Source organism: Macrobrachium nipponense, chromosome 13 (genome assembly GCF_015104395.2).
Source record: "Macrobrachium nipponense isolate FS-2020 chromosome 13, ASM1510439v2, whole genome shotgun sequence".
In the NCBI taxonomy this organism is placed as follows: domain Eukaryota; kingdom Metazoa; phylum Arthropoda; class Malacostraca; order Decapoda; family Palaemonidae; genus Macrobrachium; species Macrobrachium nipponense.
Window position 1 is genome coordinate 31,673,459 of NC_087206.1, and position 21,315 is coordinate 31,694,773.

The following is a 21,315-nucleotide window of genomic DNA, read 5'->3' on the forward strand; positions in this document are numbered from 1 at the left end:
CCTTTTATCCGTTTCCGTGATATGTCTCTTTCAGTTCTCAATAAGGAACATTCTTTGAGAGTTATTGTAACCAACTTATGGATAATAACTCAGAAATGAATCCCCGTTATACTGTTCGCTCAAGTAACAACATTGTACGAATGGGCGGCATATCTTACGGTTATGTATTTTTCATTTTAACCGTTTTCGTAATATATCCTCAAATCGATTCAGCGCAATAATGTAAGAAATATCATACGTTACTTCATAAATAAAAATTAAATAAAAACAAATCTGTGGCCGGTTACCTTTATTTACAAAAAAAAAAAAAAAAAAAAAAAAACTGTGCGATTGCAATGCAATGGAAACAATTGCACACCTCTCATTGATGCACTGTATCTTCAGAATCCTGATGTCCCGGAATGTGCAGTTTTTAGGAAGCTCAGCACATTCAGATCCCGAACCCGAATTTTATTAGTTTCGAGATACTTCCAGATGTTTCAGCGTGATCCTTTGAAAGTATTGTCAGCCCGCGATAAAAGCACTTTTTATTTTTAATATGAAACAGTTTTGGTAAACAGTATAAACAAGAGTTGATTGATATTTTTTTTCTAGACTATAACAATTAAGGCCATCGAATCCGTAAAATAAGTACAGTGGTTGGATTAAAAAGAAAACTAAGAATTCTACATATAATTCGCTCTCCACAAATGCTCTACAAACAGAATATAGGTAATAAAAAGATCTTATCGAATTAAGTATCGTTTCTGGTAGCTAGTCATTAGGAGTGCATTATAGAATTAAGAAAGATCTCTATTTGCTACCGATAACTTACCCTTCCATTAACGTAAATCAATAATGGAATGTGTGTCTCTACTGAGCATGTTTCTAAAAAAAAAAGGGGGGGTGGGGGGCGGCAAAAATATACTAACATCCCCTGAAAGAATAAAAAGCTTACAGTTTTGTGTGGATACATGCTCAGTGATAGTACAGATTAGCCTTTGAGGTGCTCCTTACAAAACTATGGAATCGGATAAAAACGAATTAAACAAAAAAGGGGCGGGGGGGGGGGGGGGGGCGGACGCGAAGTCAACAATAAGTTCCACACACAATTCGTTTCTTGGATACGCAACGCCTACTTTTCTCTGTGTTTATAGTTTGCTCTAAGCAGCCTTGCTTGAGAAGCAAGTTTGTCATCACCTGAGAAAGAAAACAATTATACTTCTATTTGCATTCTTCCTTCCTCTGCCCATCTCGTTTTTTTCTAAAAAAAAAAAAAAAAAAAAAAAAAAAACGAAAGTTGATATAATTGCAAATTTGAAGCATAAACAGAGCGACTATGATAGCGTTAGCTCCCAAGCAAGTTAGCAGCAGCACTAGTAACGCGAGTAACGTATTATTTATCTCGTTTTCGAGAGTCATCTTTGCCAATTGCAGAGTAATAACCGTGCATTAAACAAGAGTTACTTGGTACCAAGCTAAAATAGCTTCCAGGGAAGAGATTGCATTTTTGCAACAGGTATTGTCAGTCTGGACTAAATGGTTAATGAAGCATGTCCTCCAGTCGTGTAAGATTGCACAACACATCCCTTTTAAGATTAGAGACTCCAAAATACCTAAACTGTTGCCGCTCGAACAAAGCTTATTGAAAAACTGTACACATATTGTTTTTGATTGCACTTATAGGTATATTTTTATATCGTAAGCTGACGCCCAACTATTAAAAATGAAGGGCTAATCTTTCTTTTTCCTGATATTAAACAACTGAAAGACAGTCAAGATTAGTTGATTCATTCACTGAAAGATAATACTAGCTAGAAAGAGCCCACGGCATGAAGGATTCCAATTACCTAAATAACAGAAAGGAAAGGAAGAAACAAATGCTTTGATTTGACCGGGACAAAAAAGATGCATTGAATTAGAGATTATTTTTTCCTTATTTTAATATTCAACTTTTTGGTAAAGAATCTGAGTTATTCATGTAAAGAGCCTACTGGTTCCGCGTTTTCAAAAGATTACACTGATTCTCAACGAATTGCCCGAATGGGAAAAAGCAAGTCTTCAGCATTAACTGGCTCAAATAACAAGCCTCTTAGGAACCGTGAGAAATAGACAAGCCTCTGGGCCAGTGGGAACCGCGAGAAATAGGTCAGCAACTACGAAATCTGCAAAGGGTTTACTAAAAGGGACTCCACATTCATCTGCAGTGAGAAGACAACGCCTCTGGATGAAGATGTGTTTCATTGCAGTTATCGCAAGAAGTTATACCCCGGAAAGTAAGACCGCAACTGCATAGTATGAAAGTGGCAACTTTCTTTCTTTTCAAACCCTTCCCCCTGTGTATATCCGAAAACATTTTTCCGTGGAAGATTATATATCTATTGCAGTTAATTTGAGGTGTCCCAGAAGATGAAGGCCTCTCATACTTTTAGAGAAAATGACATTATCCTTCCTATAGCTCCCCTCATGCGTTGAAATGTCTGTGCATCTTTTCTAATGTTATTCATTTTACTGGAATATGACACTCCGTATTCCAGATCATTTTGGAGTTATACCAAGAGAAGGAAAGGCCCGCATAACTAATGACAGCAGTAATTCAAAAATTCTTTTTCCCTTGCCCTTCAAACGGCTTTTGCCTTTATCTGGCGAGTAAAACTCGTTAGCAACATGGAGGACATGGCATGCGCCATCCACAGAAAAAGTCACTTTTAAAAACTCGTTCTTGCCTCTAGCTTAGATAACGAAATTATATCACTGCTGTGCTGAAAATAACTGGAGAGGAATGATAAATTACCGGACTGTATAAAAAAAATCTGTCAGTTTCGAAGATTGATAGAGTTACAATTGAAAGCTAATCTTAGATATCTGCCTAAGTACAGTATTCATGCCTTCACTCCTTTTATTTAAGAAAGCACATCTCTGGAAATCTGAAAAAAAAAAATAAAAAAAAAAAAAAAAGCATAAACAGGTCCGCTAACGCCAAAACTATTATCCAACTCAAGCTGATAAAATTGCAATCATAAGAAAATGACTCAAAAAAGGGTAAGTGTTTTAGAAGCACTTGTATGAATTGCCAACAACTCTCAAAGAGAAAGGATACACAAAGAGAAAGGATGTATTAACATATCTAAAACACTCGACTTATTAAGGATGTTTTTGCTCCGCATTATTATTATAATTGTTAGTATTACTATGCGGAGAGACTAGTAATGTCACTCGAAATCTTGACTTTTCAAAAAACAGTTATTAATGTCATTATTATTATTATTATTATTATTATTATTATTATTATTATTATTATTATTATTATTATTATTATTATTATTCAAAGAAAACGCATAATCATATGAGTCAATAAAATGGGAAAGTAAAGACACAGAAGTATGGCTGTTTGATTTTGTTATTTAAAATACATACAGCAGAAAGCTTTCGATGACCTGCACGGTCTTCCTTGTCAATAACAAAATCAAACCGGCATACTACTTTGGCTTTACTTTCCCATTTTATTATTATCATTATCATTATTATTATTATTATTTGTTTTCCTCTAAAGTTGCTTCACTCAACCTAACATAACCTAACCTTGTAGAAGTCGAAAAATCACCAAACGCAAGACAAATAAATTTGAAATGAATGGCGCAGGTAATATGGCTGAAACGAGAGGTGTACGCCTAGGCTAACTGAATATCACAGCATATCTAGCGCTCGCAAGAGAGCAGGAAAGGAAAACTAATTTCTTTAAGGCTTATTTGACGAGCCTCAAGCATTACATCATTCCGACCCTTTTTTATAATGTGAATTATTGCAGTACCTAATCTGCCAAAATAATGTTCTGCAGTGACTGTGACTATATATATATATATATATATATATATAATATATATTATATATATATATATATAGTATAGTATAAGGTAATTTCTATGTGTTTGTCTGCCTGTTTGTTTGTTCGCTATGTACGCCCAGACTATGAAAGCCAGGGCTACCAAATTTTCACCATGGACATCCCTCCCCCTCCCCACCCCCGGGAGGTTTTAGTCAAAATCCGAAATTCGAGGGCCGTTTCTAAGGGGGTCATAACCCCTCTTTACCATACCCACTCGTTTGTTACAACTTTCGGAGCTGACAGCTAGGTTAAAAAATTTTGACCATAGACTCACCTCCCCATCAGAAAGATTTTAGTCAAAAGCTGAAATTCGAGGGACATTTCCCTAATTTTTTTTACAACTTTCGGAGTTTACTGCTAGGGATATCAAATTTTTGCCATAGACTGCCCCGCCCGCCCAAGGAAGGTTTTAGTCAAAATTCGAAATTCGAGGGCTGTTTGTAAGGGGGTAATAACCCCTCTTTTTCATAACCCCTCATTTTTTACAACTTTCAGAGTTGGCATCTATATAGAAGTATTTATATAGGTACAAACAGACTCCCCACAATATGGGGCCATAAGGCACCCTCAGTTGTAAGGAGTGTAATCCTTCCTGGGAATGGGGGCCAAGGGTTTCCCACAATATTAGGGGGCAGGATGCCTATGCCCCTTCGACTTGCCGACCAGGGGAGAAGGGGGCCGTAGCCTACCTACCACGACCTTGATACGAGGGGTGCGCAGCCCCCTTTGGAAATTAGAACCCAAAGGGTAAAAGATAGGCGTACTGCATTCAGATTTGGTACCATGAGTTTAAATAAATGACAACAAACACATTTAACATCAATATCAGAGTTTAACTATTAGACTGAGTTTTATCAAGGGCAGTTGAAGAGGGACCTCACTACATAAATCTTTCCCGAGCACCTGGAAGTGCCTCACTGAGCCTGTCGGTGACGCAGTGACACTAGCTGGGGAAAGATGTACGTCCAGATCATTTAGAAGTGAAAGTGCATTCGATAATACATCGGAAGGACAGGAACAGGTATATATATATATATTATATATATATATTATATATTATATATATATATATTATACATTTATATATATTATGTATATTATATATATAGATATATATATATATATATACATAATAATATTATATATATATATATATATATTATATAGACAAATGCCACAAAGGAATACAATGAAATGGATGCTAGGTCTTACGACACATGGTCCTTTACTACCACTGCTAGTAAAATTACGTATGTATTATATATATATATATATATATATATATATATATATATATATATATATTATATATATATATATATATATCTAATAAAAGGAGCCCATAAAAACACCAAAATATAGAGAGAAAAGTACCATATTTCAGAGACTGCTGTCTCTCACTTCAGGTATATGAATGAGAAAAGTTTACATTACTATCAAAATAGGTGTAGCTAGCAACCTATTCTTAAGAGCCTTACGAATTTGTTCCCCAGAATTCCTGGAAAAAGAATTTGAACTAATTCGCAAGCAACTTTCGTCTTTAAAGTATCCTGACCATATAATTGTGAAAGCAATTCACAAAGCAAACGTAATTTTCTACCGACCCCCTAAAGACAAGACCAGAGACACACCCAACAATAAAATAAAAATTCCTCACTTGGAGACGATTAAGAGAGTAACCCACACCCTTGGAAAATCTAACCCTTTTGCATTTACCTACCCAAACACCTTAGCCAAATCCCTGATTAACGTCCAACAAAAGACATCTCCCAAGGACACTGGGGTCTATGAGATCCCATGCCAGGACTGTGACCAATCTTACATCGGATTTACAGGTAAATCACTTCCCCAGAGATTAATACAACACAAACGGTCAGTTAGGTATGGACAACAGAACTCGGCTATTTTCAACCATATAAATGAACATAACCATAGAATAAACTGGAATTGTCACGTGTAATTTATAGCAGCAAACTGCCGGTACAAGAGTCAAATGATGGAATCGGCCTTAATAAAAGAGAAGCAGGTAATGAACATCTCAAAAGGAGCGTGGATTTCAGATGTGATCGACGAGGTTTTCATTCAACCAACGCTTAAGAAGATTAAAGGAAGATTATCAGCGGGGGTGACCTAAATTGGCTTACTTGTGGACGGATCTCTTGGTATAAATACCACCTTTTCTGCAAACTTTTCTCATTCATATACTGAAGAGAGAGACAGCAGTCTCTGAAATATAGTACTTTTCTCTCTATATTTTGGTGTTTTTATGGGCTCCTTTTATTAGATGGAATTCTGTTGTTACAGAACATTTTTACCAGTCATATAATATGTATATATATCAATATATAATGTATATGTATATATGTATGTATATATATATATATATATATATATATATACATATATATATATATAATATATATATATATATATATATATATATATAGATATATATATATATATATATATATATATATATATATATATATATATGTGTGTGTGTAAAATGCCCCGAAGAAGTGTATGAAATAAACGAAAGTGCTTGGCACCTGGTCTTTAATTTTCACCTTTCACATGGCTGTCTACGTGTATATGTATACGTATATGTATATATATACACACACACACACATATATATATTATATATATGTGTGTGTGTGTATGCATGTATGTATGTTTGTATATATATATGAAATCACACAGAAGCAAGACGACAGACAGAGCTCTAGCTCTACTTGATGGATGTTCGGCTCTGTAGGGGATAAGGATTACCTCGACGAAACTATCCCGATTTTAATAATGGAATAGTGTTTATTGTTTTCTGACACAGTAATGATCGCTCTCTCTCTCTCAGGCTGCGAACTACTACACTAGGCGACTGATCGCCACCTACATCATTTATCACTAGAGTCAACAAAGGCATAGCGGGTTTTAAAGAACGTACCAAAATACTGGATCCCTATCAGGAGATCGAAAGCCGAACCTTTCGCTAGAAAGATCAGTGCGTTGCCTCTTAAACTACGAACAGAGAGAGAGAGAGAGAGAGAGAGAGAGAGAGAGAGAGAGAGAGAGAGAGAGATTTGATTTTATTTATATAGATTTTTTGGTATCATGCCAAGTACTAGGGCAACTAAGGCCATTCAGCGCTGAAACGGAAATTGACAGTAAAAAGTTTGAAAGGTGTTACAGGAGGAAAATCTCGCAGTTGCACTATGAATCAATTGTTAGGAGAGGGTGGACAGTAAAATGGAAGAAAGAGAATATGAACGGAGGTGCAGTAAAAGATATGAAAGTAGTTGCAGCTAGTGGCCGAATGGACGCTGCAAAGTACCTTAATTAATGCCTACATTGCACCGAATGACGGCACTAACGCCCTACTCCTACGTGGGAGGGAGGGAGAGAGAGAGAGTAGACATAATATAAGAAAAGCGACCCCCCTTATATATTCGGTGAGACCGACGCAAGCGTGTTGAAGAGTATAGGATATGTTAGTAGCATAAAAGTAGTCACTTTCAACAGAGAAAGATATTTTTCGACGCATATTTTAAATAAATAATTGTCTGCTTTTGTTTATACACCACACACGAATGTTTTATCCCACCTCACATACTCTCTTTAAAAAAGTCTCGGTATAAGAAAAATAAAAGGGCAACGAAACTAAGCTCAGTCCTTTCTATGGCGTGGTAAAGATTCATAACGACCCCATGACTCAGGAAAGTTTCCTGCCCTGGGAAGTGGACTAAGAGGGTAAAAGCTGAAGTTTCGATGTCAGCTTCCCACTTCACTGTGATGCTATTGGGAAGAGAGATGTGATACTGGAAGAGAAGGAGGAGGAGGAGGAGGAGGAGGAAGAAGAGGAGGTGGTGGTGTTAAGTGCAGGAAAAGTACATAAGAAAATGTGGGAGTGGGAAATTGCACGAAAATGAAGGAGAAGGAATGGGGGAGAACGTGCACCGTCTATAGTAATAGGAAAGTGGAAGGGGAAAATATCAGTAAGAAAGTTCGTGTTTTCGGGGGAGGAGATGTGGTAGAAGCAAGGCACGAAATTGGAGTTGGAGAAGAATGAGAAAGAAGAAAAAGAAATGGCTTAACAGACGATGCAGACGAAAGTGGAGTAGGAGGAGGAGGAGGAGGAGGAGGAGGAGGAGGAGGAATGGTTTAACAGACGACGCAGACGAGAGTGGAGTAGGAGGAGGAGGAAGAAGAAAAAGGAATGGCTTAACGGACGATGCAGACGAAAGTGGAGTAGGATGAGGAGGAGGAGGAGGAAGAAGAAAAAGGAATCTCTTAACAGACGATGCAGACGAAAGTGGAGTAGGAGGAGGAAGAAAAAGGAATGACTTACCAGACAATGCACACGAAAGTGGACCTTACAGACCTTACATATTGTTCGGGTTGCCCCAGGTCCTTCAGTGTGAGGCACCTCTAATGTCTACCAGAGAGTTGGTAGTACATCTTCCGGTATATTTTGCATCTTCTAATCTTGGATGGTCTGGGATGCAGTTTAGATATTTGTCGAGCTTATTCTTAAACACATCTACGCTCACTCCTGATATATTCCTCAGATGAGCTGGCAACGCATTGAATAGATGCTGCATTATCGATGCTGGTGTGTAGTGGATTAATGTCCTGTGTGCTTTCCTTATTTTTCCTGGTATAGTTTTGGGCACTATTAATCTACCTCTGCTTGCTCTTTCTGTTATTTTTAGCTCAATGATGTTTTTAGCTATTTCTTCTATCTGTTTCCATGCCTGAATTATCATGTAGCGTTCCCTTCTCCTTTCTAGACTATATAAGTTTAAGGATTGTAGTCTTTCAGAGTAGTCAAGGTCCTTAACTTCTTCTATTCTAGCTGTAAAGGACCTTTGTACACTCTATTTGTGCAATATCCTTTTGTTAAAGGAAAGGAAAACGCATTTTCGAGAAGTTCGGCAGCAAGGAGGCATTAGCGCATGTTGTTGGAGGTGCCTGTTGTCATGATGGTTCTAGAATCGGCAGGAGTGTTGTTGAACTCGTCAGGCGCCGTCGTGACGTGAGAAACACCGCGATTTCTGATGCAATACCTCGTCTAGATTCTTCGGAGAAGTTCCGGTAATCTCGTGAGTCTGTGACGCTCGCCGTAGGCCCCGCCCCCAGGATGCCGTATAAATACGACGGACAAAGTAGGAGAGAGAGAGATCAGCAGCAGCAGAGATCACCCAAGAGAGATAAGAGAAAAAGGGACCGACGAAGGATCAGAAGAAAAGTTGCTCGAGAGTTGGTTGCATTTTGGTCAAGCCATCTTCAGGAGTGGACAACCGAGTTATTTCGACGTTGGGGAAGACTTCAGAGAAGAAATGTCCTGCTAGAGGTTTTGGGGAGTTTCTGCCTTTCAAGTATCAAGAGTAGACTTTATTTTCTGCAATACGGAGTCAAGAGGACATCTACAATCGCCGTTCTCCTTTTGTGAAGCCATCGCTTCGAGTCACTAAACTAAGCAGCTAGTATTTGAATTACCTCACTGTTCCCCCAGTTCATGCAGTGTAAGATTTTGCCTTTTTATGTAAATAGGAGATACTATTCTGCATTTACCTTTGTTAGTAAGCTTGTAAATAAACCTTTGATGTGTTAGTGTTTCTTTCTATATTCGTATCCCGTTTCAACTGTTGGTGTTGAAATATTTTTTTTTATTTATTTCATACCGAACCTAAAGCGGATCTCTCTCAGAGGCCGTAACAGGGTACCATATCATACAGCAATATTCAAGTGGACTACGAACATATGTTTTATAAAGCATAATCATGTGTTCAGCTTTTCTTGTTTTGAAGTGCCGTAACAACAGGCCCATTTTTGCTTTACATTTTGCCAATAGAATTGCTATTTGATCGTTGCATAACATGTTCCTATTCATCATCACACCAAGGTCTTTAACTGCTTCCTTATTTGTGATTGTCTAATTTTTAGTTCCCCTATATGCATATAGCTTTCCTTCTCTGTCTCCATAGTTTATTGATTCAAATTTATCAGAGTTGAATACCATCCTATTTACCTCTGCCCAATCATATACTTTGTTAAGGTCTCTTTGTAGCGCGTTCCTATCTTCATCACAAGTCATTTCTCTACTTATTCTTGTGTCATCGGCGAAACTACTCACTACCGAGTCCTTAACATTACTGTCTATGTCAGCAATCATAATAACAAACAGTAATGCAGCTGTTTTCTGTTGTGTAAAAATTCTTTTAACCATCTTACTACTTTATCCATTATATTATGTTTTCTAATTTTCATCGCTAATATATTATGGTCTACCTTGTCAAAAGCTTTTGCAAATTCTAGATAAACCACATCTGTTTCATTTCCGCTTTCATATTTTTGTGTAATGTTCTCACGGTGGACTAACAGTTGGGTTTGTGTACTTTTTCCAGGTACGAAACCATGTTGTCCTATATTAAACAGATTATTTGTTATTAAATGTTTCATAATATTTTTTTTTCATTACCCTTTCATACACTTTCATAATATGTGATGTTAGACTCACAGGCCTATAATTACTTGCCTCTAGTCTTGATCACTTTTGGAATGTAGGGTAATATAATGCTAATTTGTGCTCATCATAAATCATGCCTGTATCTACACTTTGTCTTAATAATATTGCAAGTGGCTTTGCGATAGAATTAACTACTTTCTTTAACAAAATAGCAGGAACTCCATCAGGCCCTGCACAATATCAGCTTCATTAATATCTATGTCAGCTAAGTATTCACTATTTTTGTCCCTTACTTCTATATCATTATCTTCATTATCTATTCTAGGGGTGAATTCTCTCTTATATCGTTCTGCCAATATGTTGCAAATTCCCTTTTTTTCATTCGTTAATCTCCCTTCAATTCTTAGAGGGCCTATTTTTATTCCTCTTTTATTCATCTTTTTCGCGTACGAGTATAATAGTTTGGGGTTTTGCTTGATATTTACTAAGGTTTTATCTTCCAAGTCCCGTTTTTCCTTTTCTTTTGATTGTATAATCTTTTGTTCGGCATTTTCTATCTTACTTTATAGTTCTCTAACTTTCCATGCATGTTTTTCTTTTGCAAGACCTTTTTTCCAATTTCTGATTTTCCATCTCTTGGAATGCATGACCGATGTTTACTTTTCTTCTTCGGTATATATTTATCCAATATTTTCTCTAAAATTTTATATAATATCTCCGTATTTACCCTTATGTCATCACATACGAAAATGTTATCCCAATCTTTGTTTAATTCTTCATTTATTTCTAAACATTTAATATTTTTATATTTATTTCTGACCATTATATATTTTTAGATTTTTACTGTAGGAGGAGGAGGAGGAAGAAAAAGGAAGGGCTTAACAGACATTGCACACAAATGTGGAGTAGGATTAGGAGGAAGAAGAAAAAGGAATCTCTTAACAAAAGATGCAGACGAAAGTGGAGTAGGAAAAGGAAGTGGAGGAGAAGGAGGAGGAAGAAAAAGGAATGGCTTAACAGACAATACACACGAAAGTGGAGTAGGAGGATGGAAGGGAAGGGGAAAAGGAACTCTTTTAAGAGCAAGCAGACGAAAGTGGGAGGAGGGAGGAGGAGGAAGAGGAGGAGGAGGAAGAAGAAAAAGGAATCGCTTAACACACGATGCACACGAAATTGGAGGAGGAGCAGGAGAAGGAGGAACAAAAAGGAAAGGCTTAACAGACAATGTACACGAAAGTGGAATAGGAGGATGAGGAAGAAGAAAAAGGAATCTCTTAAGAGACGATGCACACGAAAGTCGAGTAGGAGGAAGAAGAAAAATGAATCTCTTAACAGACGATGCAGACGAAAATGGAGGAGGAGGAGGAGGAGAAGGAGGAAGAAAAAGGAATGGCTTAACAGACAATGCACACGAAAGTGAAGTAGGAGGAGGAGGAAGAAGAAAAATGAATCTCTTAACAGACGATGCAGACGAAAATGGAGGAGGAGGAGGAGGAGAAGAAGGAGGAAGAAAAAGGAATGGCCTAACAGACAATGCATACGAAAGTGGAGTAGGAGGAGGAGGAAGAAGAAATAGGAATCTCTTAACAGACGATGCAAACGAAAATGGAGGAGGAGGAGGAGAAGGAGGAAGAAAAAGACGTAGATTAAAAGACAAGGCAAACGAAAGTGGAGTAGGAGGAGGAGGAAGAAAAAATAGGAATCTCTTAACAGACGATGCAGACGAAAATGGAGGAGGAGGAGGAGGAGAAGGAGGAAGGAAAAAACGTAGATTAAAAGACAAGGTAAACGAAAATGGAGGAGGAGGAGGAGGAGGAGGAGGAGGAGGAGGAAGAAAAAGGAATGGCTTAACAGACAATGCACACGAAAGTGGAGTAGGAGGAAGCAGAAAAAGGAATCACTTAACAGAAGATGAAGACGAAAGTGGAGTAGTAGGAGGAGGAGGAGGAAGAAAAACGAATGGCTTAACAGACAATGCACACGAAAGTGGAGTAGAATGAGGAGGAAAAAGAAAAAGTAATCTCTTAACAGATGATGCAGACGAAAGTTGAGTAGGAGGAGGAGGAGGAGAAGGAGGAATAAAAAGGAATAGCTTAACTGACAACGCACACGAAAGTGGAGTAGGAGGAGGAGGAAGAAGAAAAAGGAATCCCTTAACAGACGATGCAGACGAAAGTGGAGTAGGCGGAGGAGGAGAAGGAGGAAGAAAAAGGAAAGGCTTAACAGACAATGCACACGAAAGTGGAGTAGGAGGAGGAGGAAGAAAAAAAATGAATCTCTTAACAGATGATGGAGACGAAAGTGGAGGAGGAGGAGGAGGATACGGAGGAAGAAAAAGAAATGGCTTAACAGACAATGCACACGAAAGTGGAGTAGAAGGAGGAGGAAAAAGAAAAAGTAATCTCTTAACAGATGATGGAGACGAAAGTGGAGGAGAAGGAGGAGGAGACCTTACAGACCTTACAGACCTTACATCTTGTTTGGGTTGCCCCAGGTCCCTCAGTATGAGGCACCTCTAATGTCTACCAGAGAGTTTCTAGTACACCTTCCGGTATACTTTGCATCTTCCAATCTTGGATGGTCTGGGATGCAGTTTAGATATTTATCGAGCTTATTCTTAAACACATCTACGCTCACTCCTGTTATATTCCTCAGATGAGCTAGCAACGCATTGAATAGACGCTGCATTATCGATGCTGGTGCGTAGTAGATTAATGTCCTGTGTGCTTTCCTTATTTTTCCTGGTATAGTTTTGGGCACTATTAATCTACATCTGCTTGCTCTTTGTGATATTTTTAGCTCAATGATGTTTTCAGCTATTCCTTCTATCTGTTTCCATGTCTGAATTATCATGTAGCGTTCTCTTCTCCTTTCTAAACTATATAATTTTAAGGATTGTAGTCTTTCCCAGAAGTCAAGGTCTTTAACTTCTTCTATTCTAGCTGTAAAGGACCTTTGTTACACTCTCTATTTTGTGCAAAATATCCTTTGATAGTGTGGGTACCATATCATATTGCAATATTCAAGTGGACTACGAACATATGTTTTATAAAGCATAATCATGTGTTCAGCTTTTCTTGTTTTGAAGTGCCGTAACAACAGGCCCATTTTTGCTTTACATTTTGCCAATAGAATTGCTATTTGATCGTTGCATAACATGTTCTATTCATCATCACACCAAGGTCTTTAACTGCTTCCTTATTTGTGATTGTCTCATTATTAGGTCCCCTATATGCATATAGCTTTCCTTCTCTGTCTCGATAGCTTATTGATTCAAATTTATCAGAGTTAAATACCATCCTATTTACCTCTGCCCAATCATATACTTTGTTAAGGTCTCTTTGTAGTGCGTTCCTATCTCATCACAAGTAAACAATTTCTCTACTTATTCTTGTGTCATCGGCGAAACTACTCACTACCGAGTCCTTAACATTACTGTCTATGTCTGCAATCATAATAACAAACAGTAATGCAGCTAACGCCGTACCTTGTGGCACACCGGAAATTACCTTAGCTTCATCCGATTTCTCATCGTTTGCAATAACTATCTGTTTTCTGTTGTGTAAAAATTCTTTTAACCATCTTCCTACTTTATCCACTATATTATGTTTTCTAATTTTCTTCGCTAATATATTATGGTCTACCTTGTCAAAAGCTTTTGCAAATTCTAGATAAACCACATCTGTTTCATTTCTGCTTTTCATATTTTTGTATATGTTCTCACGGTGGACTAACAGTTGGGTTTGTGTACTTTTTCCGGGTACGAAACCATGTTGTCCTATATTAAACAGATTATTCTTTATTAGATGTTTCATAATATTTTTCTTCATTACCCTTTCATACACTTTCATAATATGTGATGTTAGACTCACAGGCCTATAATTACTTGCCTCTAGTCTTGATCCACTTTTGAATGTAGGGGTAATATATGCTAATTTGTGCTCATCATAAATCGTGCCTGTATCTACACTTTGTCTTAATAATATTGCAAGTGGCTTTGCGATAGAATGAACTACTTTCTTTAACAAAATAGCAGGAACTCCATCAGGCCCTGCTGCAGCTCCATTTTTAATTTCATTAATAGCCTGCACAATATCAGCTTCATTAATATCTATGTCTGCTAAATATTCACTATTTTCGTCCCTTACTTCTATATCATTATCTTCATTATCTATTCTAGGGGTGAATTCTCTTATATCGTTGCAAATTTCCTTTTTTTCATTCGTTAATCTCCCTTCAATTCTTAGAGGGCCTATTTCTATTCTTCTTTTATTCATCTTTTTCACATATGAGTATAATAGTTTGGGGTTTTGCTTGATATTTATTAGGGTTTTTTCTTCCAAGTCCCGTTTTTCATTTTCTTTTGATTGTATAATCTTTTGTTCTGCATTTTCTATCTTACTTTTTAGTTCTATAACTTTTCCATGCATTTTTTCTCTTTTGCAAGACCTTTTTTCCACTTTCTGATTTTCTGGAACAAGATCCTTCTGTCTCTTGGTATGCATGACTGATGTTTACTTTTCTTCTTCGGTATATATTTATACACTATTTTCTCTAATATTTTATATATCTCCGTATTTACCCTTATGTCATCACTTAAGAAAATGTTATCCCAATCTTTGTTTAATTCTTCATTTATTTCTGACCATATTATATTTTTACTGTAGAAGTTGCATTTTCCATATCCTTCCCACTTTTTCATTTCTTGCTTATCTCTGTTTTCACTTGCTTTGGAATGGACTGTTAATTCTATGACATTATGGTCTGAAATACTCGCATTATAAACTATTATTTCTTTAACATAATTCACCTCGTTCACAAATACTAGGTCTAAAGTATTTTCCTTTCTTGTTGGCAGGTGATTTATTTGTTGAATGTTGTATTCTAGTAGCATATCTAATAGCTTTTCGAATTGCCTCTTATCTTCTGCACTACTATTACTCTCTTTTTTTATATGCATAAGTACAACCACAATCTCCTATTCGTTCTTTCCAGTCTACGAAAGGAAAGTGAAGTCTCCAGATAGGAGGAATAGTCCAGTCCTAGTTATTTCACATATATCATCCAATTTTTTGTTTTTTATTATTAAGTCAAACTCTTCAGTATTAGGAGGTCTATATATACTATGTTCATTAATTTTTCAGATCCAAATTCTACCGCTATTAGTTCACATTCTGAGTTACTATATTTCTCATATATTTTTCCTTGTTTTTTGTCTTTCTCATATAATGCGGTTCCCCCTTGATTCCTATTTTTTCTATCTGATCTATAAGTTTGGAACCCTTTTATCTGATCATCATTCCCAGTCTCTTGGGAATACCAGGTTTCACTTATATTCATTATATCTATTTTCTTTTCAATTTGGGTTAGTTCTAAGTACTCTATTTTTCTTTTTGAGTTACTAGTTACTAAACCCTGCACATTCATCACTATGATGGTTTGCGTGTTTTCTCCTTCATTTAATATGGTAATAATAAGGATTTCCCATGTTCTCTTTCCTGTTTGGTATGTTGTTCTTTTTTTCATTTCCAGAAAATTTTTTTTTTTCTGACATTAAAAAATTCCAACTTTTCATAATATTTGATCTTCCTTTCATCATAATTATTCATTTTGTGTCTGAATCTGCTATTTTCTCCGTATCTGCAATATCCTCTTGCATAATAAATACAGTTATTATCTCTTGAGTTGTATCTTGGAGCTGAGGCTTTGAAATTTTTTGCTGACATCACTGCATATCGCGTTGATGGCTTGGTTTTTTCTTTTACTTGATATTCTTTATTCCTCTCTTTATTTGTTTCTTTCTTATTTTGGATTTTATTACTTGATTGATTATTTATTTGATTATGATTCATGGCTACAGGGTGCATATATTTACATTTTTTGTCGAACTTACATTCTTTTCCTTCTTTTAGGTTTTTGCATATTTTTGGATGCAGATCTCTGCAATCATCATCATAGCCGTCTAGGTGTGCACATTTACCATATATTTCATAGTTGTGACATACCTTAGGATGTTTGTAGTAACATCTTTCTCCAAATCTGCAATTCCCTCTTTTCAAAAGGTTGCAGACTTTGTCTTTTTTGTCTATTTTTTCCTCTTTCCCGTCATTGTGTAGATCTGGGTAGAGCCTCTTCGGGATTTTCTTTTGTGTTGTCATATCGTAATTTATTTCTTCGTAAGTATGCTGCTTTATTGCCTCATATGTAGAATCAATGAGTATCTCTGCCTCCATACTGTTATCTTGTTCTTTGTTTTCCTTATTTTTTTCTGTCATTTCAGTTTTGTTTACTTCTCTTCCGTTTTCCTCTTCTTCTTCTACTTCCTCTTCTTCTTCTTCTTCATCCTCAACTATTTGTACATTCAATCTTGATTTAATAACATTGTCTATCCATGATAGACATGTTGAGCAAAATATTCTGGTATCTTTTCTCATATCTTGCATTACCTCAACACATTGTGGTTGGTCGGAATGTTCCATGCAGAACATTTTCTGATCAGGTTTTGTGGATTAACTATGCTATAAAGCAGGAAGAAAAAGGAATGGCTTAACAGACAATGCACACGAAAGTGGAGTAGGAGGAGGATGAAGAAGAAAAATAAATCTCTTAACAGACGATGCAGAAGAAAGTGGAGTAGGAGGAGGAGGAGGAGGAGGAGGAGGAGGAGGAGGAGGAGGAGGAAAAAAAAAAAAAATGAATGGCTTAACGGGGACAATTGCACACGGGGAAAGTGGAGTAGTAGGAGGAGAAAGAAGAAAAAGGAATCTCTTAACTTACGATGTCGACGAAAGTGGAGGAGGAGGAGGAGGAGGAGGAGGAGGAGGAGGAGAAGGAGGAAGAAAAAGGAATGGTTTAACAGACAATACACACGAAAGTGGAGTAGTAGGAGGAGGAAGAAGAAAAAGGAATCTCTGAACAGACGATGCAGACGAAAGAGGAGTAGAAGTTGGAGGAGAAGGAGGAAGAAAAAGGAATGGCCTAACAAACATTGCACAAGGAAGTGGAGTAGGAGGAGGAGGAAGAAGAAAAGGAATCTCTTGACAGATGATGGAGACGAAAGTGGAGGAGGAGCAGGAAGAGGAAGAGTAGGAAGAAAAAGGAATGGCTTAACAGACAAAGTGGAGTAGGAGGAGGAGGAAGAAGAAAAAGGAATCTCTTAACAGACGATGCAGACGAAAGTGGAGTAGGAAAAGGAGGAGGAGGAGGAGGGAGAAAAAGGAATGGTTTAACAGACAATGCACACGAAAGTGGAGTAGGAAGAGGAAGAAGATAAAGGAATCTCTTAACAGACGATGCAGACGAAAGTGGAGGAGGAGGAGGAGGAGGAAAAGGAGGAGGAGGAAGAAAAAGGAATGGCTTAACAGACAATGCACACGAAAGTGGAGTAGGAAGAGGAGGAAGAAGAAAAAGAAATGGCTTAACAGACAATGCACACGAAAATGGAGTAAGAGGAGGAGGAAGAAGAACAAAGAATCTCTTAATATACGATGCAGACGAAAGTGGAGTAGGATAAGAAGGAAGATAAAGGAATACTCTTAACAGACGATGCAGACAAAAGTGTAGGGGAGGAGGAGAGGAAAAGATGATGAGGAAGAAAAGGAATGGCTTAAACAGACAATTCACCACGAAAGTGGAAAGTAGGAAGAGGAGGGAGAAGAAAAAGAAATTGGCTTAACGAACAATGCATCACGAAAATGGAGTAAGAGGCGGAGGAAGGAAGCCAACAAACAAAATCTCTTAAATTAAATACGATGCATGCACGAAACGAAGGTTGGAGTCACCTCAAGGATAAGAAGGAGAAGGAGGAGGAGGAGGAGGAGGAAGAAAAAGGAATGGCTTAATAGACAATGCACACGAAAGTGGAGTAGGAAGAGGAGGAAGAAGAAAAAGGAATCTCTTAACAAATGATGCAGAAGAAAGTGGAGGAGGAGGAGGAGGAGGAAGAAAAAAGAATGGCTTAACAGACAATGCACACGAAAGTGGAGCAGGAGGAGGAGGAAGAAGAAAAAGGAATATCTTAACTTAAGAAGCAGACGAAAGTGAAGGAGAAGGAGGAGGAGAAGGAGGAAGAAAAAGGAAAGGCTTAACATACAATGCACATGAACGTGGAGTAGGAGGAGGAGGAAGAAGAAAAAGGAATCTCTTAACAGACGATGCAGACGAAAGTGGAAGAGGAGGAGGAGGAGGAGGATATGGAGGAAGAAAAAGGAATGGCTTAACAGACAATGCACACGAAAGTGGAGTAGGTGGAGGAGGAAGAAGAAAAAGTAATCTCTTAACAGACGATGCAGACAAAAGTGGAGGATGAGGAGACCTTACAGACCTTACATCTTGTTCGGGTTGCCCCAGGTCCCTCAGTGTGAGACACCTCTAATGTCTACCAGAGAGCTGCTAGTACATCTTCCGGTATATTTTGTATCTTCCAGTTTTCGATGGTCTGGGATGCAGTTTAGATATTTGTCGAGCTTATTCTTAAACACATTTATACGGCTTCCAACTTTTTTTTTTTTTTTAATTTTCCTGTATTATATTTCTCAGATGAGCTAGCAACGCATTGAATAGACGCTGCATTATCGATGCTGGTGCGTAGTGGATTAATGTCCTATGTGCTTTCCTTATTTTTCCTGGTATAGTTTTGGGCACTATTAATCTACCTCTGCTTGCTCTTTCTGTTATTTTTAGCTCCATGATGTTTTCGGCTATTCCTTCTATCTGTTTCCATGCCTGAATTATCATGTAGCGTTCTCTCCTCTTTTCTAGACTATATAATTTTAAGGATTGTAGTCTTTCCCAGCAGTAAGGTCCTTAACTTTTTCTATTCTAGCTGTAAAAGACCTTCGTACACTCTCTATTTGTGCAATATCCTTTTGATAGTGTGGGTACCATATCATATTGCAATATTCAAGTGGACTATGAACATATGTTTTATAAAGCATAATCATGTGTTCAGCTTTTCTTGTTTTGAAGTGCCGTAACAACAGGCCCATTTTTGCTTTACATTTTGCCAATAGAATTGCTATTTGATCGTTGCATAACATGTTCTATTCATCATCACACCAAGGTCTTTAACTGCTTCCTTATTTGTGATTGTCTCATTATTAGGTCCCCTATAAGCATATAGTTTTCCTTCTCTGTCTCCATAGTTTATTGATTCAAATTTATCAGAGTTAAATACCATCCTATTTACCTCTGCCCAATCATAAACTTTGTTAAGGTCTCTTTGTAGCGCGTTCCTATCTTCATCACAAGTAATTTCTCTACTTATTCTTGTGTCATCGGCGAAACTACTCACTACCGAGTCCTTAACATTACTGTCTATGTCTGCAATCATAATAACAAACAGTAATGCAGCTGTTTTCTATTGTGTAAAAATTCTTTTAACCATCTTCCTACCTTATCCATTATATTATGTTTTTTAATTTTCTTCGCTAATATATTATGGTCTACCTTGTCAAAAGCTTTTGCAAAGTCTAGATAAACCACATCTGTTTCATTTCCGCTTTTCATATTTTTGTATATGTTCTCACGGTGGACTAACAGTTGGGTTTGTGTACTTTTTCCGGGTACGAAACCATGATGTCCTATATTAAACAGATTATTTTTTATTAAATGTTTCATAATATTTTTCTTCATTACCCTTTCATACACTTTCATAATATGTGATGTTAGACTCACAGGCCTATAATTACTTGCCTCTAGTCTTGATCCACTTTTGAATGTAGGGGTAATATATGCTAATTTGTGCTCATCATAAATCATGCCTGTATCTACACTTTGTCTTAATAATATTGCAAGTGGCTTTGCGATAGAATTAACTACTTTCTTTAACAAAATAGCAGGAACTCCATCAGGCCCTGCACATTATCAGCTTCATTAATATCTATGTCAGCTAAATATTCACTATTTCCGTCCCTTACTTCTATATCATTATCTTCATTATCTATTCTAGGGGTGAATTCTCTCTTATATCGTTTTGCCAATATGTTGCAAATTTCCTTTATTTCATTCGTAAATCTCCCTTCAATTCTTAGAGGGCCTATTTCTATTCCTCTTTCATTCATCTTTTTTGCATACGAATATAATAGTTTGGGGTTTTGCTTGATATGTACTAGGGTTTTTTCTTCTAAGTCCCGTTTTTCATTTTCTTTTGATTGTATAATCTTTTGTTCTGCATTTTCTATCTTACTTTTTAGTTCTATAACTTTCCATGCATCTTTTTCTTTTGGAAGACCTTTTTTCCAATTTCTGATTTTCTGGAACAAGATCCTTCTGTCTCTTGGTATGCATGACTGATGATTATTTTTCTTCTTCGGTATATATTTATCCACTATCTTCTCCAATATTTTATATAATATCTCCGTATTTACCCTTATGTCACCACTTACGAAAATGTTATCCCAATCTTTGTTTAATTCTTCATTTATTTCTGACCATTTTATATTTTTACTGTAGAAGTTTTATTTTCCATATCCTTCCCACTGACATTATGGTCTGAAATACTCGCATTATAAACTATTATTTCTTTAACATAATTCATCTCGTTCACAAATACTAGGTCTAAAGTATTTTCCTTTCTTGCTGGCAGGTTATTTATTTGTTAAATGTTGTATTCTAGTAGCATATCTAATAGCTTTTCGAATTGCCTCTTATCTTCTGCACTACTATTACTTTCTTTTTTATATGTATAAGTACAACCACAATCTCCTATTCGTTCTTTCCAGTCTACGAAAGGAAAGTTGAAGTCTCCAGATATGAGGAGGAAAAGCAGGAAGAAAAAGGAATGGCTTAACAGACAATGCACACGAAAGTGGAGTAGGAGGAGGAGGAAGAAGAAAAAGGAATCTCTTAACAGACGATGCAGACGAAAGTGGAAGAGGAGGAGGAGGAGGAGGAGGAGAGGGAGGAAGAAAAAGGAATGGGTTAACAGACAAGGCACACGAAAATGGAGGAGGAGGAAGAAGAAAAAGGAATCTCTTAACTTACG

The 21,315-nt window shown here is 37.0% G+C and overlaps 1 protein-coding gene across 1 annotated transcript; it reads left to right on the forward strand.

Annotated features, from left to right (window-relative positions):
* The first annotated feature begins 11,650 nt into the window (after positions 1-11,650).
* Positions 11,651-12,331, forward strand: LOC135225287 (RNA-binding protein cabeza-like). Its single transcript, XM_064264617.1, has one exon. The coding sequence runs from the start codon at positions 11,651-11,653 to the stop codon at positions 12,329-12,331; it is 681 nt and encodes a 226-aa protein (XP_064120687.1).
* The last annotated feature ends 8,984 nt before the right edge of the window (positions 12,332-21,315 follow it).